Source organism: Gavia stellata, chromosome 9, assembly GCF_030936135.1.
Source record: "Gavia stellata isolate bGavSte3 chromosome 9, bGavSte3.hap2, whole genome shotgun sequence".
NCBI classification, from domain to species: Eukaryota; Metazoa; Chordata; class Aves; order Gaviiformes; family Gaviidae; genus Gavia; species Gavia stellata.
The window spans coordinates 8,195,380-8,220,522 of NC_082602.1; the positions used below are offsets into that span (position 1 = coordinate 8,195,380).

The following is a 25,143-nucleotide window of genomic DNA, read 5'->3' on the forward strand; positions in this document are numbered from 1 at the left end:
TCTGACACTTGAGACATGTAACTGGAAGTTCTTGCTCTGTGGGTGGAAAGGTCGGTAGGCATTTCCTAAAAATTTCTGTGTTAGACCTACTTCTCCAGTTCTGTACAAGGTGAATATTCAGGGATGATTGTATTCCCCCCACCTCTTGCAAACCTCTGTTTGTGGAGATCGGAGACAGAGGAAAGGAGATGTTTTTTCATATTCCTCATCATATTTTCGTCCACTAAATTGATAGACTCATCTTGAAAGCCTGAAAAGAGGTTGGTTTCAGAATACTGTGGTATGTACTGTAAGATGTCCAAACTGTAGAGAAGGAAAAAGCAAAGTATTACTCCACTCACTGACTCCTAGGAGGGGTAAGCAAAAACACTTGTTTGCTGTGGTGGAGTTACAGCTATTGTGTTTTAACAGTGGGATGGACAGCGTGGTGTTTACTTCGTGAATATGTTGTTTGGAACAAGGTATGATTATAATCAATAACAAGCTTTGTTTCCAGCACTTGTGGATCACTGAGGAAGCGTTTCTCTAGAAAGCCGATGTGCGTAAGAGGAAATTAGGAGAGATTTTAAAAGCAGCGCTCTTAAGAGGTTAGTTACGTTGAGTGACTAGGGACACCTTGCTAGTGTGGGGAAATCCCTAATGCTTATCTAAGTTGTATTTAAACTAGTCATTTAAAACAAACAAACAAAAACCCAACTAAAAAAAAAAAGTTTTTAAGAAAGTGAATCAAGAATTAGATGGTGAGCATCTCATGCTGTAATTTTGAAACCCCAGACTGGATTTTGATATGGTAGTCCTCCTTCCTAGTTTTATTAAATTTAAAGGAAGGCAGGTTGATTGATGTAGATATACCACAGGTTATACACACCTGAAAGAAGGATCTACAAGTGCTGAAGGCCACTTGGATCTAGAAGAGAAGGATGATGAGTACACAGGCTGTTTGAGCTCAGGACCCAGTCTAGAAATGAGGAAACTTGCAGTCTTCTGCTGGGGAACAGGGAGGGTTGCTGATACCCGTGACATGCGGTCGGCACTGCGCGGGGGATGCTGTGCAGCAGTGGTCTGACACATTCTGCCTGGAAAAGCTGGGTATAACAGAATTGTACTTTGACTCTTATTATATACTCTGATGAAGGAAAACAAGTGTTTCATATTTGCATACTTGCAGTGATTCACCTGAGCTACATAAAGTGAGGTGGGATTTTCATGAAGATTATTTGGGGGGGTAACAATTAAATCTCTGCTCCCTGCTTTTGTTTGTGTTCTTTTGCCTTTGAATAGAGAAACAATTGTGACAGCAAAGCTACTTTTAACAAGTTTGCTGTGGTTGTGTTTTGAGCAGAAGTTTGTTATTTCAAAACACAGCTCAGTGCCTGTTAGCACCAACGTACATACCTCTGAACAGAAGCTGTGTAGTAAATTAGTCACCTAATAGTCTGTTCTTCTGCTGAATCTTTTGTTTTTCCTGCTCTGAAACTTTGGGAGTGTGCAATATTGAGTTTGCTAGTTGGTCAGTCCAGCAAAGTGTATTTTACAGTTAATGTGTGTGTACATCGAAGATAAACGGTGATTTATCACTGGGCAGGAAACAGGCAAAAAAAGTATTTAAAATATGGTAGCTTAAGAAGCGTTTATGCATTAGATGTCTGATATTACAGAATAATTTGGACTTATTTGCTGCAGTACTACATTTCTTGTAGGTTCTATTACTGAGTGGTAGTGTTGCTGAGATTTAAGCTGTTGTTGATTATTTGTTTCTAAGTAGCACAACAGAAACAGATTACATTAAACTTGAGTATTTTAGATGCAAGTCAAACAAAACCACAGCATTTTGAAAGGGTGGTAATGCTAATGATCATGCAGGGTATGGAAAATAAATTTAAAACAAAACAGTATATGCTACAACAGTAGCTATAAGCAATTTGATCTTTTTTTTCTATCTTTTATATCCAGAAACCTGCATGTTCAAAAATTCAGGCAAACTAAGCATGAAACTACAAATCTAGTTATGCTTATGTGTGCATCCTTATTACGCTTTTCAGCAGCTTTTATGTTGAGGCCAAACAAAAGCAAAACCTGTTCCACGTGCTTCTGTATTCTGTTTGTTTTACACTTATTGATTAACTGGCAAACTATTCACAGTACAAAAAATCACCAGTAAAACAGCAGTGTCTCTGGCAGTCAAAGAGTAAAGCAAAAACCTTTTTCAAGCAGTCATTGGTGCAGTATTAATACAGAGAGGTATTTCAAACTTTGATTCAGTGTTTGGTATGACAGTGTAATTTTATTTTCCGTTTTGGCTGTCTTTGTCAAAGTAAAGCTTTAGTCAATCGGTACAAACTCTCAAAAATGAGGAAGACCTTAGCAAAGCACACGTACCTTCTGCTGGAGTGGTGTTGCCTAACCTTTGTGCTGGGAATGGTCACTTGCCTCTGCTGGGCTGAGAGGGAGCTGTGTAACGCAGCCCCATTCTTACTGCCTTCCTGGCCGTGTTTGCACATGCAGTCATTACGATCCTTCTGAGGAACATTTAATGTGTATTTTGAAGAAATATTTTTGCTTGTATGTAGTGAGCTTGAAGACTTAGAGGAGCTGGGCTTGTCGCTTGTGTGCGCTACACTCATTTTACACATGCATCGGAAATCCGCTGCTACTGAAAACGCAAGAAGTGCAGGAAATGTGTACTTCGTGTGCATGTGCAGTAATGAGATGGAGAAACAGCTTCATGAAATAGAGCCATTTGGAAAGGTCTGTGGGCTAGATTTAATTTTCCTGCTAGGTCATTCCTGCCTTGGCCTGTAACTTCTGTTGGCTCAGGTTACAGCTCTTGTGTACTGCAGGCAGAGACGCCAGTCCTGATAACTGTCTGGGAGCTTGTTCTACATGATGATGTTTAAGTGACTGAAAAATAAGTGCTATAAAGCATATGTCTAATGAATAGTCAGATTGTTAAGGTTGTAACATTGAGCGCTCAAAATAGGAAATGTTTAAATATAAGTTTGCCTGTACAACCTTGCTACCTTTCCTTTGTGGTGCTTTATTACCATATACTCTTTAATTACATTAAGACTTGCATAACTGTGTGGTCATGATTAAACTGCTAAGTAAAAGTTATTTGAGGGTTGGTACATTTTTTTTTTTTTAGACCTCCTCTTGACATTTCCTTTGTCACAATGGCTTTTTCATGTGCTGCATTTTTATTAGCTACGTAAGGCCATTTTTTTGATACAATAAAAACCCTTGAAGAGAGCATACTGTTTTTTTATCTGTTTTGAAAAGAGGCATTGAAATTATTTTTAATTATTTTAAATAAATTCAGGAATTGACTGTATTATTTATTAATTTCATATAGCTTGTTATACCTTGTTTGTAATGAACCAAATGCATTAATTTTATAAGTATTTATGTTTGTGAAATGAGCCTGTTTTCATAACGTATTTAATTTTCACCACTCGTGTTTCAGTTGTGCAAGACTCTTGGAGGTCAACATCAAAATGCAGAGAGGGAAGCTATTTTAAGTGTTTACAAATCTGAAGTGGAATGGAATTGCATACCATCAAACAATTTACTTCACTGCTGATGCTAAGAGATTATTTAGCATGTACGAATACTACTGAACTTTTGTGTTTAGGAAGCTGGTCAATTCTGAGGGCTCCTTTAAAGTGCTATTCCTTGTGTGGCTTTCCAAGCTACAAGATGTATGCACCCATGTCTTGAAGGTAACTGAATTTTTGAGAGGAGGTCTCATAAGGCTGCATCAGTGATGCTGAGCTGAAAACATCTGAGCATGGTTAAAACTGCCTTGGGAGAAAAATGCATGTCTTATGTCATTTGACTCAGCTTATTTCTCTAGTCACTGTGTGGCCATTGCACGTTCATACGGCAATATGCTGGATTACTTGGTAGGTATTGAGTGAAAAACTTGCTGTGATTGGAGTTAGCAGTAGGAGTGTTGTGGCAGAAGCATTTTGACATGTCCAGCCAAAACCTAATTGACCTTTTAAAAAGGAGGGGGGTGGGGGGATGAAGGCAAGAGAGAATTTCCAACTATAAATGGAGATTAAAAGGAACTGTGTTTTAACACTTTAAATAATTGCTTGTCATACAGATATTCCTTTATTATTGTAATAAAAACCAGGTATCTTTTTTTTTCCCCCTTACAGCAGAACTCATCTACTGAATAACTGAAATGTAGTAGGAATTGTGCTTTGAGGCAGTTCTGCACGTGGCTTTAATGTTACATGATAGGTAACATTTAGAGTAGTTGAAGTTACGAGGCTGAGGTTCAATACTGATTTTTATTTTTTTTCTTCATTAGTGTGTTTTGGAAATAACATCTGGTAAGCCTGTAAGGTGCGTTTTGTTTTTTTTTTAAACAAACAAAAAAACCCCTTTCCTCATGCACCAGGTTTGTGTTTTTTAAAAAAAACCAAAACAACAGCTTGGGGTTCTGAAGGAAACATACCAAGGTATTACTTCTTGTTTGTTTGTTTTCAAATGTATGGGGCTTCTAGGAGATAATTGTATACCCAAAGATAAAACTGCAGTTCTGCTATTTGAGTAGCTCTGTCACTCCTGAAAATGCATCTTGAAGAAGGGAAAAGGAGAAAAAGAAAAAATGAAAAAGAAAAAAGTACTTTTATGTCAGAACTGAGAAAGTGACCCTGGGGGTTGCTGTAGATTAAACAGGAAATCACACTACAAATTGAACCCAGAACTTGCGGTTAAAGCAGTGAGCTGGAATTCAAGAGCATTCACTCTCTTTTCTCTGCAGACAGGCCACCCAACTAAAAGTACCATTACCTGGGGGGAAAGCCGCACCCACGTCTTGCTGGGACTTTGGTGGGACTTCCTTGTCCTTCAGCCCTTACAGATAGAAGCGTGCTGCTGGGCAGTCGTGGTAGTTGGCAGAAGTGTGAGCCGTTAAGTCTCTGAGTTACTGTTGACTCTGGTGGTTCATGTTTCTCCTTGTCTGAAACACACATTGTGTGCACTGTGTTCATTTCAGGTGCGGCTGGAAGGTTTGTAGGAAAAAATAGCTCCAGCCTGGAAGAGCTGCAGTGTAAAAGTTCCTCCTGTAAGGGAACAGTATCAGCTCACTGGAATATTTATTGCATTTGTAGACCAGTAGTTTTCCGTACCATTTCAAACTGGTGCCAGAAAGTATGGCCAGAGCTAACTTGAGTTAGTATTGCTAGAGGAGGAGTGCGTACTTAAGGAGAATTCGGAAACTTAGATTTTATTTTATGTAAGAACTGCATATTCTAAAATCATGCCATTGTGACTTTCTGCACTTCACACCCTTTTTACCTCATCATATTTTTTAGTAGGACTTTGGGAAAGGCTGCTTTCTGAAGTGACAGCTTTAGTTCAATGTAACACATGCAGCAACTGAGATCATCTCTTCCCGAAGCTGCCCCAACCTTTCAGTCTATATTCAGTAACAAAGATTGAGTTTCTAGTGTGCAGCAACCAGATTAAACTGCTCTTCAGCTCCATCTGCAGGCTTATATTGTCTATAGGGTCCTGTCAACAGAAATTGAACTGTAAAAAGATGGATGAATGGTAAAGAGGTCATGGTGGCTCTTGCCTTAAAGATGAGGGACCTTCAAGAGTGGATTAGATCAAAACAGTGCCTTGTAGACTGTTTCAAACAAGATCCCCTGAAATCTAGTGTCACCTCTATTCTGGGTGCTACTGGAGATGCTTTGTCAGCATGCAAGGCAGGCATGCTTGGATGCGTGGCATCTGGCTTTCAGGTGGTTGAGCGTAGGTGACTGGAGCAGTTTGTGAAATGCTTGTTACTGAAATTGTGTCTGAATTGAGAGCTGAAACTAAAATGCAAGAACTTGTTCATGTCGGATCACTGATAATGTTGTACTGATACTGACTAAGGAGTAGGTATTAACTGTGATTGTTGAACCTGCTTAATTACTGTGCGGTATCAGGAAGGTTTGTGAAGCTTTTAGGAGAACTAACCGTGGGGAGAAGGGAGTGTGGAGCTGTGAATTTTTTTTAATTATTTTTTTATTATTCTTTGACTGTGTTCAAGCTGATGCCTTATTGGAAATACTGGATTTTGCTGGTTCATAAAATACTGCCACTAGAGCAGTGTGGTTGGGGTACAGTCCAGTGGTACATGCAGCAGCTTCTGCTTTCTTTCTGTACTAGACGCAAGAGGCCAGAGGGAAATCTAGCAGTGTGAACTTGGTCTGCTAAAGATATATTTACAGGAAGAAGAACTGAGAGCAGAAAAAGATTTTAACACTAAACTTCTCACAGTTTATGCTAGTATATGCAGCAGCATGTGGAAAAATAACTTCTAATGAGATTCACTTCCTAATATGATACTCAGTTACTATATAAAGTTCAGGAGAATTATGTTTCTTAATTCCTTTAAAATTAGCTCATTGGATTGTAAGCTCACAAGGACAGGTTTTTACAACACTTTGTGCATCAGCTCTACTAGTGATCAGGATTTCACATGCTACTGCAATAGAAATAATAGGATTTTTCTTCCTAGAAAATGTAAGAGGTTTTGTGTGTTTTATGTGTATGAGGTGCTTTCCCCCCCCCTCTTCATTCTTGATTTCTTGCAAAGTAACATGATAGACTTTGCCATTTATGGTCTTGACCACAATAATTACAGTTTTTCTTTAGTGGATGCATCCATGAAATGCTCTGAGTTAGCTATACATGGAATTTTGAGACACAGGAGACAGGTGGATGTGACTGTGGTTATGCAGAAAATCTGTGGTGGAAGTAGATTGCTTGTTTCAGGTTTCAAGAGATTGACTGATCAGGTGTTATCATTTTATATCACTCAGTGCCTTAGCAATTTATTTTGTAATATGGTACACAGAACAGAGTGAATTGCTGTTAGTGTTTTTGGATGTTGAATGTGATATGGATAATAGAGAAAACCCAAGACCTCTGTACCTTCATAGAAAACCTACTGTCTCTGATTTCCATGCTTAGTTTATCTTTTTTTTTTTCTGATCATATCAGACCCTCTTTTCAAATGCAGATACTTAATAAAAAGGCAGATTGTCCATATGGAAACACAATGTATACGTGTCCAGAAAAATATTACAGTGACAGAGTCTGTGTAGGAAATAGTATTAAAAACTGTTTTTTTATGACTGTTTAAAAACATCCATTTGATTATGGGCTAAATCAGTAACAGGTTTCAAGATTTTAGGCAATATTAAGGTAAACATGGATTATTTTATTACTTAAGATAATTGAACTATCTCCAAGTAATGAGTAACAAGATGAAGGGAAAGTTTCAGAATGAAATAATGTGGATTTAGAAGAAATATGGTAATGCATCATGTGCTTTTGTACCCAGTCCTAATAATTGTGTGATGGGTTTTTTTTTTGACCGAAAAGTTTGTGTTGAAATTGCTGACGCTTGGGTAATTTAGGTGGGATTAATTGTATTAAATATGATGTGTGGATAATCTGGAACTTACAGTTTATACTTAAATTTATAGGGTTCCTGTTTGTTCAGTTGAGAAATATATTCTTTGTATAATGGAGGCAGATGTAATCATACTCAGCTGAATGCAAGCTGGTGTCCTACACACTGTGGGCAGAGGGGGTTGTTGCAGAGCAGTTTGAACAGGTCTAAATTGTGTTCATTCTTAGTTTCCACGTGCCAGCACTCTGCCTGTGTGGTACACCAGTTGAGAAAGTGGATCCAGGAAAAAAAAAATGGGAGGAGGAAGGGAAAGGATTAGTTTTTGGGTGTCTCCTTCTGCCTGTGCTGGCCTGCTGCCTGGCCGCATGAACACCCATGCAAGCACAGTGGAGGGGCATTGCTGTTTGGGATCTTGGCAGCCCGTGTTCACGTTGGCCTAAGCACCCATCATTAATGTAACACCAGGATCTAGCTACGAAGTGTTGTGCAGGATTGGTGCTGTAATAATGTGATTTTAGAGCTTTTGATTGGTGCAAAGCATGAGTAGAACAAATCTGTGCAAGTTAGAGATGAACAGAAATCAAAGCAGAAACACCGTGATTTTTTTTTTGCTTTTTTGAACCAAGTGCTTTCTAATTTAATTTTAGGTAAGCTTGGTCTGTGTTACTGTCTCTTATTGTCTGAACCATTGAAAAGCAGACACCAGTAGAAATCCTGTGTAGCAAAGGCAATGGAGAAGTTGATTTTGGAACAGCATGCATGAATTTTAACGATTTGGTGACAATGTACCCTTGCAATTTGACTTGTTTACTCTGTTCCGAAATGTCTCTGAAGACATAAGATTGTTAGTAGCTCTAATTAAAGTCACATTTAGAAAGTGATAGATGATGTTATTGAGATCAGTTAGATTCCTTGAGTTTTAATCCTCTGAGATGTGAGCTGACGATTTAGCATTTCTTCAGAGCTCTTGGACAACTCTACGTTGTCTTGATGTGATAAGTCATAATACTAATGCTGAATGTGCTGGAGTAGCAGTTCTCTGCCATTGAGATGCACAAACATTAGAGAAAAGGTGGTGTGCAGGACCTAAGCTCCTAAGCTAATAAACTGTGCTAGACCTTTTTTCTTTTTTTTTTTTCAGGTTGGGTTTGTGCCAGCTCTGCTGGTGACAGGGAGAAGGGAGCTGGTGGCAGATAAATAGCAGGAAAGGGCCAAGAAAAGAAAGCAATAGAGATGGAGGAAGACACAAGAAGGCAGAGCTAAAGATGTGAAGAGAAGGACTTGATGGAACGAGGACTCAACTGAGAACTGTCCAAACTACCGCTTTAGATTTTATGATACTGGTGATACCATGAGGAAAATTTACAATTGTCCTATTTTTCCACCAAATTTAAAGACATTTATGTTCTTTAAGTAACATTTCTTGTAGGCATGGAAGGTGTCTCTCTTTAAGTAACTGTCTCTTGGACTACTAGGGAATATACCATTCCAGTTAAAAGATCACTGACATAATGAAATCTTTTGAGCATTTTCCAGTGTACAATACGTATAGAGATGGTTATTTTGGCACATATTGGGCAGAAGATTATGGAAGCTAAGGTTTCAGTAAAACTGTAGTTATGCTTCTGTTTCAGTTCTTAAATTTTCCTCTATCAGATTTTACTGAAATAAAACTTACTGAATCTTTACATATTGTAAGCTATAAGCTGGAATCGTTTTATTAGAATCAGGGCAAATCACAAATCTGCAGTTCAAGTGATGTGGATTTTATTGCAGGGGATGAAAACACTCTTCAACACTACATTGTTCTCATTTGTTAAAGGTGGTGGCTTGGGAATTCTGTATTTCTGTCATTCTGTTGTTCTGGGTTCTGTTTGGACTGTGGAATTAAGAGTTGGCTCTACCAGGTTGTAGCTGTGATCTTTCATTTGCCCATTTGAAATACCCTTCGTGGCCTTTTAGAGCAGAATTCCAAAAGATAACTTCTGTGTTCAATTTATCAAGTTTCTAATGTGTACATTAAAAAAAACCATACAAACATATGAAGTGTAGGGAATGCGAGGGAGTGAGCTCACAGGCTGCCTTTCTGTGAAGCAGTGCCTAGGTGCTAGAGGAGAGCTGAAATGGAAACTGTCTTCTCTAGTGATTCTTCATGGGGAAGATTTCCTGAGTAACTCTCCTCTTGTGAAATTTGGAAATCCTCAGGGTAAAGCTACCACGTGGCATATTTTAAAGTTGGTGGTGTATGTAGTGAAGTAACAGTTCTGAGAAGTAATATAGGTATGTTTTCCTGGGCTGGTGGTTGAGTAGAAATCCTCGTGAGATGAGCCGTGCTGCCTGTGGCTCAGAAGCAAGGCATGTCTGGGTGAAAGAATAAGCGTGTTACTTGACTCCTAGAAAGCAGGGCTGTAGTCTGAGGGATCTGGAAAGAAGGCACAGTGCTGAATGCAGCAGTGTCAGAGCTGTGCTTCGACTTGTAATGGAGAATGTTTAGACAGGAGTTTGGTTTTAGGAATAGAGTGGGTGAAAGTAGGTATTTGTGAATCAGTAATGCTTTTATAAAGTTTAAGAGGTTGGGAGGTTGTGCATTTGGTTGGGGGGAGGCCACTTTAAAGCACCAGTGTAGTTTCCCAAGTTGAAAGATGGGGAACAAAAAGGAAGAGAGATGCTATAAAGTTAGAATAGGGAATGGTAACAGCACTTAGATTTAGCCTACTGTTCTCCAGGACGATGGGCAAGATGAAAAAAAAGAGGTGGGGGGCATTTAAAGGGGAATGGAATAATTGCAGCTTTTAATGTGGAAACTTGCTCCCTTTTTTCTTAAAACTGTGTCTTTATTTCACAGCAAGCAAGGGCAGAGCAGGAAGAGGAATTCATCAGTAATACTCTATTTAAGAAGATTCAAGCTCTGCAGAAAGAAAAAGAAACACTTGCAGTAAACTATGAAAAGGAAGAGGAATTTCTCACTAATGAGCTCTCAAGAAAACTGATGCAGGTAACTGGTGCCTTTACTGATGTTTTCCCCAGGAGTCTCAGGACCAACTGGTGGCTGAACTTTTTTGTTAGTGTGACTGCAGTCAGAGGGATGTGGTCAGGTTGTAGCTGTGATAAAGCTGACACCTGATAAAAGCAAAGTACAAGAAGTGTAGTGGGTGTTTTTTTAATGTTTCTTTAAAGTTTGCATCTGCAAACTCAGTGTTGAGAACCTGAAAGTTTGTATAGAGATGCAAAGAAATGGATGTAGCTTAAAGTAAATGTTAACTGTCTTACAGAAGAGAGTTACTGATTAATTTAAAATGTTAGTGAAACAGACACTTTTTTCTGGAGTATTTGATATTTAACAGGAGTCCTGAAATACTAAACTTTATATACAAGAATGTGCAGTGATGCTTGAAGGAGACTTTATCTGTAAGTTTATCCATACTTTTAACAAAACCGTTGCTTCTCTTGAATTTAAACACTTACATCAGTCAGGGGCTAAAAGTAAAAAGTTGAAGATGCTGGAACAGTTTATGGCAGAGAAACTTCTTTTCATTATCCAAGTTGCTAATTTTTGGAAAGTGGGTAAGTATTTGTTGAAAGTGTTGTACATACTTGCCCTGTTCTGATAGACTTGCCTAAATACCTGCTTTTGGCCTCTGTAGGAGACAGGTTACTAAGTTAGGTGAATGTTTGGTGTGATCCACTATGGCTTTTTTCATGACATTACTTATAAGCTTTGTCATGAAAACCTAGTCAATTTTAAAGAACCTAATTGGTATGTTGTAAGCATTTCTTATGTTCTGCAGCTGGAGACTTAAGGCATATTTAGCCCTGCAGTTAGGAAATACACTGTTTGGAAACATTAGAGCTAATCCCATCTGATGCTTTTGTTACTGAAAACTGGGACTTCTATGACTTTGTCTATTTGATGCTTATTATCACATAGTAAGTTAAGTATCAAGATAACATATCCTTGATCTGGTATTACTATTTCCCCTTGCTGTTATTGAGGACTGACAAGAATGTTTCTGAAAAAGATGTACATTTGCTTTCAAAGTAATATATTTTTACAAAAAATAGAGAAGCAGATGATGGTAAAACAGGGGTATCAAGTGTTCTTTTCTACTTGAAGTAAGATGTAGATATGACTATAGATAAAGCTTTTCAGTAAAGTCTCTTCCAGTAAAGGGAGAAATGGTATGTTGAGCAATGTTGTTTAATTGAAAGGGATATATAGAAATTGGTTACAGAACCAGGTTACCTGGGACTGTACTATATATTCTGTAGAGCAAAGTAAAACGTACTTTAAAAGTAAAAGCAACAATTACACTTGATTTAGCTGAAGGGTTTTGAACTCATACAATGACCTTGCACACAAATTTGTACTGCACAAGTTCTGCAGCAACTGAATTGCTGTATCTAGTAATTGCTGAAAATATGCTTAGCCTTTTTCCTAGAATTCAGCTGAGATTGCTTTAAAGCTGTATCTTTAACAGTTCTTAAATTACTAATATTATGCAAAATAAGTTCACACATAGCAAAGGTAGACAGGAAGCTTATATTTCTCTGAAATGACAATTAATTTTTATTCATTTCTGCTATGGACTTTCAGCATGTATCCTTTGACTGTTGCCCCAAATTAAGGAAAAAGGTAACAATCTACTGTTCTCAAAATGGCCAAGGGGGTGCTGTGTTGTAATTTATGAAATAATGCAAGAGCATTATGCTGTTTATCCATTGGATACCCTTAAAAGGTGTAACTTCATTCTCACTCATTTCCGGTAACATCACTAGTGTGAGAAAGATTCAGCGAAGCACATATATCTGAAACAGAATGCAGGCATAAAACTAGTGAAGTTATTCTTGCCTTTTGTATGGCATGTGGAACAAATCCTCCCATAAATATTATCCAGCTTTCAGTAGGCAAGCTGCAAGTTTCTGCTGAAAGAAAGTAATTACATAGCCATAACTACAACAAAATGGAGGTAAAATTCTGAGCACCGCCTGCTTTTATTAAACAGTATCTCAGCCCACAGCCTTATACTTCATTTCATGTGGCCTTCCTGTAAGCCTCATTTAGTGTTTGATAAATGTGGTCATGTCAGCCAGAAGATTTTAAAAGGTGACAATTCTTAAATGCATCTGTGTTCCAAATTGTTAGTCCTAAACCTGTGTAATTTCTCTCAGCATCATTAGGTAGCAGGTTTTGGAAGTAAATTGTGAGTTTGTCCTCTATCTAATTATTAAATTATCTAAATATTAACCCAACTTACTTGAAAAAGAGAACAGCTGTCAACATCCTATCGATGTTGGTGGCGGTTGTGCCTGTGAAGGGTGAGTGGCATGGAATATCTTGCTTACAGGTTCACCTGTTAACTGCAGTGCACAGAGGAGAAGGTAAGGGATGTATCAAAGCTCTAGTCCAAAGCATATTTTAAGCTGTGTCAGAGGAATCTGCCTGATCAGCAGGTTTTGTAGTCCATACATCTGGATGTCTTTTCATACCTTTACAGTGGCTCAAGACTTGCAGTACAGGTGGAGTACTTGTTTGTTTGTTTTAAAGAAAACAGTTTAATATTAAACCTATTATTCTGTTTGTGTGTATGCTGAATGCAGATCTCATTTCATGGCTTGATTATGTCTTTGATGTGATAAACTTGCTGTGAAATGCAGAAAATGTGTAGTAATATATTCTCATAAACATTAGTAACATGCCTAGCAGCTTATAAATTATCCAAAGGAAATGGTCGCTTTGCCTAAAGAGGTTACCTGTAGAATTAGGAATCATTTTAATATTACAGTATGTTTCCATGAAAACTATTTTCTGTCTCTATAGTGCTCATGGATTTAGTAAGTTGATGTTAGAATATTGGTGAGTTGCATGCAATTTTCTTAAGTAGCAAAGAACTGAAAATAATATTGACATTGATTTTTTTTTTTTTGTTTTGTTTTCTGAAAGCTTATCTGTTGTTTGGAAGTTTTGATTCTTCAATTATGAATCCTGGAAATTATACCATGTAGACTGCCAGATAAAAAATCTGAGAAGAGAAACTCCTGATATTACAAATAAACTTGTTTTGTGGAAAAGAGGGCATTATTAGCACACATCACGTGGTCAACTTAATATTTATTACAGTATCTTTTCTGGTTTGAGATACTCTTTGCTAAATTTCTCGCTAATATTTTTCAGACAAAGAAAGTTAAGATAATTACAATTTACTTTTTTGAATTTCCTGAGATTTGTGAGTGCCAATACTTACCATTACCTACCAGAATGTAGCAATTCTCTCTTTGTTAGAGGATGCAAGACTCATGAGGCATTTATAAGGCTAATAATAAATTGATAAATGCCCACTTCCATTTTTTTGGTATCTTTGCTCTGGAGAGAATTCTAGCTAAATTAGATGCAGGCTTTGGATGATGACTTAACCAGAAATACAGTAGTCTTCAGTGGAAGTGTGGGCAGTAATTGGTTGCTCCACTGTTCTTTGCTATTTGGGGTTAAACTTTTAATCTCTTTTTTGCCAGGCAACATTGGCCTGACCTGGAACTAGAGTTTCAAAATTCATGCTGTCAGACATTGTGCATCAGATGGCTTCCTGCTTTTTGTATGACTAAGAGGGAAAAAAAAAAAAGTATGGATCTGTTTTGTCTAAGACTTTGCCTTTTGGAACAGAGAGAGGGATGTTCTTCTGGTAAACTGCATATGATTTGTAGTCTCTTCATTTTTCAAGTATTTACTAGTCTGTGGCTGTTTTGAAATTACTGCCATATTATTCAGTTGAAAGCCACCTAGTAGAGGGACTTTTTTCATAGTGCCTATGTGGTTTTTTTGCTTTGTCAAACCTTCGTTTGTCACAATTGTAGGGGCTTATGCATAGCATTCGGAGTGGCATCTGGAATGAGCTCCCAGAATGTTAAAACATTTTAAATGTGAAAGCTGTTTGCCGGAGCATGAGCTGCAGTGCTCCTCGGTAACAGCCTAGCAAGAATTTCCCAGTTCAGCATGATGTGCATTACTACTATAAAACAGAGAGTTACATCAGGTTTTGAATATTGTAAGAAATTTAGTTTTGAAACATTTTACTATATGCCAGACTGATTCTAAACATACACACTAGCGCATAAAAGAAGGTGTTTTCACTGGAATAATACTGTCTTCCTGTTGCCAGGCTTTGTGGTGCCATACCATTACTTGATAATACTTGTTTATAACTGTGTGGCATTAGCTTTTACTGCCTCTACAAGCCCAATAAATAAGTGTATGCTTTTACTAGTTAAATTTCCTTTGTTTAGCATAATTTTTAGTTTTCTAGGCTGAATGCTGAAGGACCACATGCATCTCAACAGAGGTTTTGAAGTAAAGCAAAGCTTTTCATCACATACATTCCTGATAACATTCCTAAGTTCTATAAACCTCATATACATTCACTATATTTTCCCATGTACTTACTCTAATTATATTTTTGTCTACCTGACTAAGTCTCTGGAAAGTTTGGAACAATAGTTTTATAGAGTCCTCGATATCTAGTCATTATAGCATGGTAGTAATATTTTGCAGTTAGTCATTAGAAGTGTTTTGATGCAGGATCTGTTCTTGCAGCTGTGGACATGGACTAGTTGAGTTACTGTTTTGAAATTTAAAGTAGTAAATCTTGAAAATTTCTTTTGTGATACAAGGCTGCTCAAAAGAGTAATTAATTTTTAATATTGTTTGAACTTAGAAAGTCAATTATTCTTTAAATTGTGCCACAGTCCTTTTTCAAAATCAAATACAGGTTTTTTTTCAATACCCTTATATTTTTGAAAGTACAAATTGGTCCAAGTAGCTGTCCTTGAAAGTAAAATGTTACAACATACCAAGATAATAGCATAATATGTAGTCAGGCAGATTAAGTAGTTGGGAGGCTTTACAGAACTGTTTCTCATGCAAGTCTGATTTTTGACAATTTCAAAAATTGTAAGTCTGTAAACATAAGCTATTACACTTCCTGCTCTCCAAAATACGATGCGTCAGCTCAAGGATGCAAATGTGATTGTGTGGAATAAACAGAGTCAGCTCATCTATCATTTATTTGATGAACATCTGGACATAAAGAGGAGGCAAACTGCTGATACAAATTTGTTGATAAATAGGACTTTCAGGATGCACGAAGGAGGAATTGGACAACTTTTGAGGGCTGGAGTACTAAAAATAGACTGTTCAGTAGAATGTACAAGGTCATAGTCTGGGGGATAAATGAGGGTTGTTTTTTTAAGGGGGAACTTCATCCATTACCTCCATTATTTCATAAAAGCACTTTTCGCTGTCCCAGAATAAGCCAGTACAGTAAGGAAGTGAGGTAAATGTGGTCCTACCTTGTATCAGGAAACTTACTTCTGAGAGAGAGAAGGATATTGCTGTAGTTGTGTAGGACTTCCTTAAACTAACGCATGCACTCTTTCTGCTGCTAAACTTTGTATTTGATAGCCCCATTCTCACTTTAAAGTATTAGCTGTCTCTCTTGCACCAAAACCGTCTCTGATCTTATTAGCTGAAAATTCCCCCAGTATCTCTTCTACAGTTTTCATATGCAATTCAAGGTCTAGAAGACGTTGTCATCAAGGTGACATGTCTAAAACATTTTTTCCTTCTCTTTAGCTGGCAGCAGCAGAGGTATCTGTAAACAGTTGTTGCTATAATTGCCTATGATTAAAAACAGTTTGAAAAGACTCTCTTACTTTACTAAGTATAATAAACACTATCTACCAGTGTTTTACCAGTGGGTATTTTCTCATTGTTAGCAATTCTCTTTTTCAGCATTAGGGTTTCAGCATTAACTAGTTTTTGTTTGTTTTGGTTTGTTTTTGTGATCAAAGCCAATAAAAGGGAAAAATTATTTTACTGAATTATGAGTGACAGACACCATTAATGTGTATTTTATTTTCTTCCACTTTGAATAATGAAGCCAAAAGGGTGAAGGGGAGTAGCACAATCAAGTAGGTTCATCAGAATGTCCGAGAGAGCTTTCATGTTATAATCCCTTTTAGCACTCCAGGGGAAAGTGTTTGTGGGTTTCTTTTTATTCCCAGTCACTTTGCTTTCTGGTGTATTTATGTTAAAATCAGCATAGAAGATATTCCTGCAATAGATCTCTCCTGGCTTCACTTAGTAGCTTTCTGATCAGCTGGAAGTCCTTTGGCTACAGTATGTTCACACTTGCAAGGTAGGGTTTAGTAAATCCTACATAGCAGCTACAGATCTAACAGGTAAGCCTCATCAGTTCCTGTGTGATGGAAATTCCAACAAGCTTTAAAAGGAATGATTTGACAAGCAAGATTGTGCGATTGTAGCTCAATTTGTTTTAAATGATAGGGTAGTTAAATTTGCATGAAGCACACAACAGCAAGAAACAGTATTTGTGGTTAGGTTAGTCTGAGGTGCCTTCACATGAGTATGATCTGCCTGACTTGCTGGACTGCGAATGCTAGCAGTCCCCAACCACGCTGTTGGCAGCATCTGGCTTTAGGCCGAGGAAGAGATTCTGGCTATGTGCCTTTTCACACAGTTTAATATGCTAACTAAATATAAGCTGATTACAGCAACTGGCTTTGGTCTCAATTTTTAGTTAGGTGGAAAAAAAGCATCTAGCTTTTTTAATTGAAGCTAAATGAAGATTGATGTAAGTGCAGCAAGTACCTTCAGCTAGGTGGTAATTCGTGCACTGTCTGCTCCTTGGGCTCTTCGGCTGTCTTCAGTCTTAAACTGTAGCTGCTGCATCGGGCTGGGGAAGGAAGGGAGAGGGACTTACGAAGTTGTAAGACTAAATAATGTCCTTTTCTTACTAAACCTGTTGTTTTCCAACCAAGTTTAACAACAATACTGAAGTAAGAAACTTCAAATTTTTGATTATCAAACAACACAAACAGCATTTTGATTTAAAAGTGTGAATATAAATTTTTCTTCTAATGAAAATCTCACTTAGCAGCCCTGCGTATTTGCACACAAGAAATGAAATGGTTTTATTTCTAACTGACAGTTCAATAAAATTTCCTAACCATTTGATCAACAGCTGCCATAATATTCTCAGTGATTATCATGTTGGAGTCTAGGTGGCTTCCTCACGTGGATGCGAATTTCCATGACCATCAGGGGTGTTGGAAAATATACTGTAATTTAGCAAGTGAAAGGAATAAATCTCATTTATTTTTTAATTATTATTCCGGTGTTTATTTTAATTTGTGAAAATTAAAGTCTCGAAATTGGTAAGCCCTGAAAACACAGTTAAACTGCAAACTTCTCCCATATATATCGCCAAATGGTTACTGTCTGCCTCTCTCTCCACACAAACCTTTCTGCTCTGAACTCTCTGCCAGGTTTCACTTCACAGACCATTTTGTCTCTAAACAGCAGCAAAAGGCACTGAATTAATGAACTGGCAATTTTAGCTTGTTTTAAGCTTCACTGTGGATATCCAGCAACCTTGACTTGTGTCAATGAGGTTTATCTCCATTTCCTCAGATTTTCCTCACTCATTTAAATGCTATGATCTTATGTATTGTTATGTGATAGCTGGAAGAACTGGTGTAGAAAATAATCAGGTGGAAAAAAAGTGCCTGCAATTTTCAGTGGATGGCCAGAGCACAGTGTGTAATTACACCATTGTCTTTTGGTGACATTTGCTTTTCCCCAAGTTAAATTCACATGTTCGTACCATGGTGTCGGTCATACTGTTTTATCCATAGGAAGACTTGGATCCCTGTCTCAGAGGGATTCCATTGTGATTTTGACTTTAATATTAAAAGTTACTCTACTCCAAGCCATAATTTATGTTAAAATTTGGTGGGTTTTTTGTTTCCATCTGCTTGAGAGCTTTGAGAGTAAAGATTTTTTTCATTGGAAATATTAACTGAAAAAATTTTCCCTGGGGTGTTAAGAAAATTTATAACATGGATCTCAAATAACCAGTGTTTTTATGTCATCAAAATATTTTGATTCTTGATAGCATAGGAATAGAAATTAGATTTATTTTTTTTACTATCTTGTCGCACAGCAATTTTAGTGATATGACTTCAGTCATGATTTTAAGCTTTCAGCTGCCTGGGAGAAGGAAGTGCTAAGACCTGCATTTTATGCTTTGGGTGCTTTTGAGATGATGCATTTAAATTCAAATTAATGCTCTTGTGAACATCATGATAGATCTTTGACTTTTGAAATGTCTATAATTATTTTATGTGCTATATATAATGTATGTATTTTGATTTGACTTTATGAAATGTTTTGAAATGTAGTTTACTTCCATCTGCTTTGTAAATGGAACACAGTTTAAAGTGTTGCTTTTTGAAGGGCTCTTGGGTGTGCTGTGCATTTTGAAGTCTTTTGAGAAGAATTATCAGTAGACAATTTAACGTGCAGTAAGAATAAATGTGTAAATAAACATATAAAAGGTGCATAATGTTTCATACTTGTATTTGTGTGTTTAAATAATTCCATGTCTCCTAAATTTTTAGCTGCAGCATGAGAAAGCTGAACTGGAGCAGCATTTAGAGCAGGAACAGGAATTTCAAGTGAACAAACTGATGAAAAAGATTAAAAAACTGGAAAATGATACAATTTCGAAGCAACTCACCCTGGAGCAGGTAATTCTTTACTTTCAGAATTATATGACTGTAAAACAATGGATTCTGAAAAAAATCCAACTTGTTTTGTATTAGATTTGACTTAATTTTTTTAAGTATGTAAGAAACTGGGCAATATGAAGAGTATAGAAAAGTCAGTTTGACTTTGAAAGCAATAAATCATTAACATAATGGTCTCCTTTTTGTGGCAGCTTGGATAGCACAGGACTTGAACTGTGAGATGTCAGCTATGTGTATACTTAAAAAGATTTGAGATTCGACTACATCCAACTCCCTTTCTCCCTAGACAGTTGTGAAGATTGCAGAGATAAAACAACACTTGTTTTGGTCATGTTTCCACTGAAAGTTTAGACATTGGGACTGCTCTTATGTCTAATTTTAGGCATGTGCATCAAAGCATCTCAGTGGCATTAGTAGGAGTCCTTTTGACTTAAAAGGCAAACTGATGAAACACATATGGTCTTGTTAAAGAAATTGTTTTTCTGGCTTGTGGAAGTCCAATAATGTGGGTGGTGTAAATATAGTACATCTGTGAATTTCTTTGCTTTTCTCATCAGATGTGGAACTTTTTTGTTTTGTGCTGGTAATCTGAATTTCTACCGGTTTTGTTTGACTCTCCTATTTCTGTTGGCATTGTGGATAAATTAATGGCTATCTTAATGATGAAATGGGTTTTCTTGATTCTTATGCTAACATTCTATATGGAGAGTTCTATGGAACAAATTGAAAAACAGAAAGGTAGGAAGATGTAGTTCCCAGCAAATCCTTAACCAGCATGGAAATTAACATGAGATTGAAATAACTCTCTTAGCCACAAGGTGGTGGTGGTGGCCACTTAATCAAAATGCAGAGTAAGCTCACATATTAAGCTGTTTTAGTTTTTGAAATGTTAGCAGGAGCCACAGCTGAAGTCTTAATGGTATTTATTTTTGTATCATTTTTCTGGGCAGACAGACTTGTGAAATCATAAAATTTGAAATTTCTTGCTACATTTGAATATCAATGATAAATTGTTCAAAAAGCATGGATGCTCAAAGGTCTTTCTCTTAAATAGCTGACGTTGAAAACTTACTTTGTTTTTGAAGATGTTAAATTTGGCTGTCAGTCTTACTTAGAAATTTCGTGCACATTTACATGTAATGCAATGTATACCTTTGTTTTCTCTTACAGTAAGCTATAGTAAAGCTCAAGTTACTTTGAACTTCAGCATGCTTTCTTCTCTTGCACAAATTAAAAAAAGAAAAAAGCTTATTGTGCTAATTGGCCAGCTGAAGTAACAGCCTTTGGGGCATGTGCCAGACCTAGAAAGAAGCAACCAAAAGTTGTGAGCAGAGCAATGTTGCCTTTATTGTACACACAGGGAATTACGGAAAAGAGATTTCCACAACACTTTGAGAGACCTGTTAAACAGGGCTTGGAAGGAGTACTTCAGCAATGCTTTGAACATAATCTAGGACTGCATTACTAGATCTATCATTATAATCAGTGAGCTGATAGTTACAGCATATGTTCACTAAACTATTATTTTTAAAATATGGCACATGAATTATCTATGCTTTGTGTCCTTCCTCCTTTGCTTTCTCTCATCTGAGCTGCTTATGCCACAGCTGATTGGTAGGTAGCCAGTTAGTAGCAGTGGTGGTTGCGTAGAATGTTATTCCTAAATAAAAAATTAAGTTGGATCTTAGGGTTCAAATGTGACCTGACTTAATTTTCTTAAGTCAGTTTGAAGCGGCAGAACATTCTTCTCTGAAGGCTAATGGTGAAGAAATTTGCAACATGTGACTATTTCATTAACTGAATGTCTCAGGTAAAATGAGCAATAATGTTCTGTGTTATAGTTCAGTGGTTTGACAGGAGAGAAATAGCTGTCAGTTTTGTCCTACAGAGGCCAAGTTTGTGTAGTCTTGCTGTTACTCTCTTTAATTGCTTTTCTATTTCATATAGTACAGTGAGAAACCAGAATTGATGCAGTTAGGAGATGATAAATAAGAACTAAACTGCTAATAATCATCTCCTACGTCTGCTTCTTTGAAAGGAGAACAACATGAAATGTGTAAAATCTTCCGGAAAGATATTCTTGGAGAGCAGCAAAGAATTAAAGCTACAAAGGGGGAGGGGCAGATGAGAAGCAGAGAAGTTAAATTGGGGATACTGGGTTTAGGCAGAGATCATATTCAACTTTCATTGATTTGGAAGATCTCCATTTCAGGAGGGAACAGTTGTGCTTGTTAGTGAGTTGGTAAGAAGACTGAAGAAGCGGTAATCCAGGAATACACAGACAATAGATATTTTAGCTGCATTTGAAGTAAAGTATGTGTATGCGTGAAAGGGAGAGAGGCACGAGAAGAAAGACAATTGGATGATGAGGAAGGTTAAAGGGTTTTTCCCCTTCCTCTGAAGGGAAGATTTAAGGTCCAAAAAAGCAAGCAATACTTCCTCATTTCCCTGTCATGATGGTAAAAATTAAATGATGTTTGATTGGAGTGTAACTTTGAACCCATATAGAATGACGCTAGTGTTGACAGAGCTGCTGGTTTGGTCTTGAGATATAATCCCATCCTGCTTGTTTTAGTTCAGAATATTACAATGTTCCTAATAAAATCATTGACTAGAGTTAGACTACGTTTCAAAGTACACCTGAAACTACCTAGTACAGAACAGATAAGCCTATTCTCTGAATTCACAGCTCTGGTCAGGAGGCTGCAGTTGCTTCTCCTGTAGGTTCAATTCAAGGTGTTCATCCTCAAAGCTTTAATATCCTGATACTGGGAAGAACTGGGACAAAACTCAAGGTCAGGAAAGGAAGATACTTGTTTCCAGTGTGTTTTCATATTGCTGGAAATGGGGAATTTTCGATCTCTGTTTCACAACCTGACTTCTTTGGTGTTTCATCAGAGCATGTCTGTCAGCCTTCAGGGCACAACACAAGCCTCATTTGTATATTGTTGCTTATGATTTGACTTTACCATTGTGCCTGCTCACCTCCATGCAGACTTCTAATTAATGGATTCCGCTGCCTTGGTGGTGGTTGCTATAACACTAAATGTAATCTTAGTTTTTTCAAATCCAAGGTTATAAATAATTTACTCTGTTTTCAAATTCCAGTGTGCTCTTCTTACTACCATTAAATGAAATAGTTTTATTTTCACCAGTATGTTTTTGTGGGTTTGTTTGGTGCTAGATTCAATAACATAGTTGTAAAAAGACTATGTCAGAGCAGGTGTGTCTAAACCATGCTGCACTGAAGTGATGCAAAAACCATGGCTGCAGGAGTAGTGATCTGCAGTCAAACCTTTTTCATCATGTGTTTGCATAGATAGCTATGCAATGTAGTGAAGGTCTGTGTGTTGATAATGTAGAAGCACGGTATGCAGATTTCCAGAACGTTTTGTGTACTTTCTTCCCTCTGAATGCTGTCAGCCCCAAGCGTTGGCCAAACTGGCCAATGAGCAGTGCCCTAAGGCAAAGAGCCCTGTATTTCCCGGGGCTGAGCCCCTTGCCTTCGTACCACTCCAGCTCCTGCTGGTGTGGGGAACGAAGTGTCGGTCGGGATCCAAATTCTCATCCCTCGTGCGAGGCTGAAATGTGTTGCTCCTGACTTCTCTTTTATTGAAGTATAAGTTCCCTCAACTGTTAATGTGCATCTGGAAACTCAGACATGGAAAAATTTACTGAAGAGTGTTTCTTTTTCTAATTATGTTCCCTATTACTCATCAATATGTCTATTTTTACTTACAGTAACTAAGTCCTCTAAGCTTTAAAGAAGAAAGTTGTACATTCATTAAACTTGCACTGTTACCTGAAGTGCGTAAGTTTAAATTTTGTTTGGGTATCTCAATATTAATTTAGCGGTTAGCACAGAGCCCTTACAGATTTAGATGCTGTGATAGCACTTCATCCAGTGATGCAGTAAACGTGCAAGGAAATCACTTAATCTGTTTTCAGTGTTTCCGTTTTGTCATGTGGGATTATTTGCCCATCAGGAAAGAGGTGAGTGTGAACTAAGGCTTGGCTGGGAAAAATACCTCTGTGCTATCTTCCACCTGTAAAGGTATTGATCTATTCCCATATGTTTCATTGTTGCTAACTTCCAGAGTTCAGCTGCCAATCTTACTGAATAAGGTCAGCTGTGCCTCTTAGTATTCTAGTATATTCTTATTAATATTTGCATTGTGTTTGTACTAAAATACTAATAATAGATTTCTTCATGTGTAGTTCTACATTATATCTGCTTTTATTAGCTTATAGTAGAGTCAGGAATGTGTTCACACGGTAGGTGAATGGGAATAATATCAAGTTAAGCGTTTACTTTTATAAAGCCTTTGCTAAGATAGAAATACATTTGTTTGTGCTAGTAAGGGCTGATACAGTAACGCTTAAGGCAGTTTACATAAATTTTTCTTTACTATTTTTATGTCACTCCTTTATCTAACACGAGGCAATCATGGCTTCTCTTCCATTTCTGGCTTACTTAACTGTGATTCTTCCACCAAAAAAGTCTAAAATTTTTCAAAAGAATAAATGTTGGTGTAGTGAACAGTAAATTCAGTTTGAACTTCAGAGGCACATGGAAGAGGAAATGTCATTGAATAGGCTTGTCGTGTCATCAGGGACCACATGTCCGGGTTTCAAGCTCCTCCTTATTGGCCAGAGACAAGAAGTCCTGTGAGGAAAAATTTCTGTTAAGGAAATGACAATTGTGCAACTCCTGAATCTCTTAATTTTTCACTGACTCTGTGACTGGTGTGTTGTACTTGATACTTTTGTCTCTTCTTCACCTTCTCCTTGCTGTCATAGAGCATCATGTAAAATGGTGTTGTTATAGCAATGATCTTTCCTAATGACAGTTCCTTGCAAAAAATGTATTTCCATCATTTTCATTGGTTGTTTTTCTTCCCCAGCTAAGACGTGAGAAGATTGACCTTGAAAATACTTTGGAACAAGAACAGGAAGCACTAGTGAATCGTCTCTGGAAGAGGATGGATAAGCTTGAAGCAGAAAAACGGTTTGTCTTGTTGCAGTGTGTTTGTTATGGTGGGAGACATATCATTTAATACATAATGTTCTGGATTAAATATGTTCATCTCTGTCCCATAAGAGTTGTTTAATTTATGAAAACCTGGAAGTTAAAGCCGTTGTAAAGCTCCTTGTTTACATGATGCCACATCCTTGATTGCTTAAAGTAGATGAAACTAAATAGTATAAGAAATTACCTGGGAAAGCTCAAAGGAATTTGCTGAGTTTTTTCAAAGCTTTTGTAAAGCTTCTGGTTTGGCGTCAGCTTTGTATTCGTGGCCCAGAGAAAATAACACAGTATTTTAGTTTATTTGTTACATGAGAAGCTCTTGTTTTTTCCCTATCTGCACGAAGAAAACTTCAGCTTTTTCTCAGTGGTGTGCACTCATGTCATTGAGACTTCCTGCTGCTTCTTCAACAGAAGTTAAAACACTGAAACTTTTATATTCCTGGGAAAGCTAAGATTAAAAATATTTATTAAAGCAACCCTCTGTTTAGGGCCATATTACAAGAACTCTGTTTTTGTGGTGAGTAGGGGAGAAAACATGATTAATACCTTATTTTCTTCTACATGTTTAAGGACAGTTATGTTAGTGTGACTCTGTGAATCTTGACTGGGGCCTCATAAAACACCTGAGCCTAGGTGAACTGCAGGTTTTGTAGTTTTATTTTAGAGTCCTGCTGTGTGGAGGGTGCTCTGAAGAGCTACATGTGATAATTCAACAGTGGTAAATCCATAGCGGGGTGGGTCTTTGGTAGGATTTTTGTGCATCTTAGATTTAAAGCCTCCTTTAAGCCAAACCATTTCTGGTTTAATTTATCTTATGCTGTGTGCCTTCTTACGAGGAGCTATGGTGGAGTCAGACCATACTTTAGTACCACCTTGTATGGTATGTGTGAATACTAGGCCATGCAAAGAGTTGTGCTTGCATAGTGCTGTCCCTGCTCCTCAGAGCAGAGTTGGATCTGCCCAATCAACATGTTTCTAGTGAAGAACAGTTTTGTGCTTTCAGGCTGAAAAATACTTAATATGTTAACTACACAAATCATAATTTAGAACATTTAATATCTACCATATGCTTATTTCATTGTAAGAGAAG

At 37.3% G+C, this 25,143-nt stretch overlaps 1 protein-coding gene across 2 annotated transcripts in view; it reads left to right on the plus strand.

Moving 5' to 3' along the window:
* CCDC6 (coiled-coil domain containing 6) overlaps positions 1–25,143 on the plus strand; it is a 52,529-nt gene that overhangs the window by 10,662 nt on the left and 16,724 nt on the right. For both annotated transcript variants that reach the window (XR_009484097.1, XM_059821265.1), the window contains exons 2-4: positions 10,269–10,418; positions 18,896–19,024; positions 23,929–24,032. Coding sequence is in view for 1 of the 2 variants with exons in the window: in XM_059821265.1 (XP_059677248.1) it covers positions 10,269–10,418; positions 18,896–19,024; positions 23,929–24,032 (383 nt within the window). In the remaining variant the exon portion in view is untranslated. The remainder of the gene's footprint in view (positions 1–10,268; positions 10,419–18,895; positions 19,025–23,928; positions 24,033–25,143) is intronic.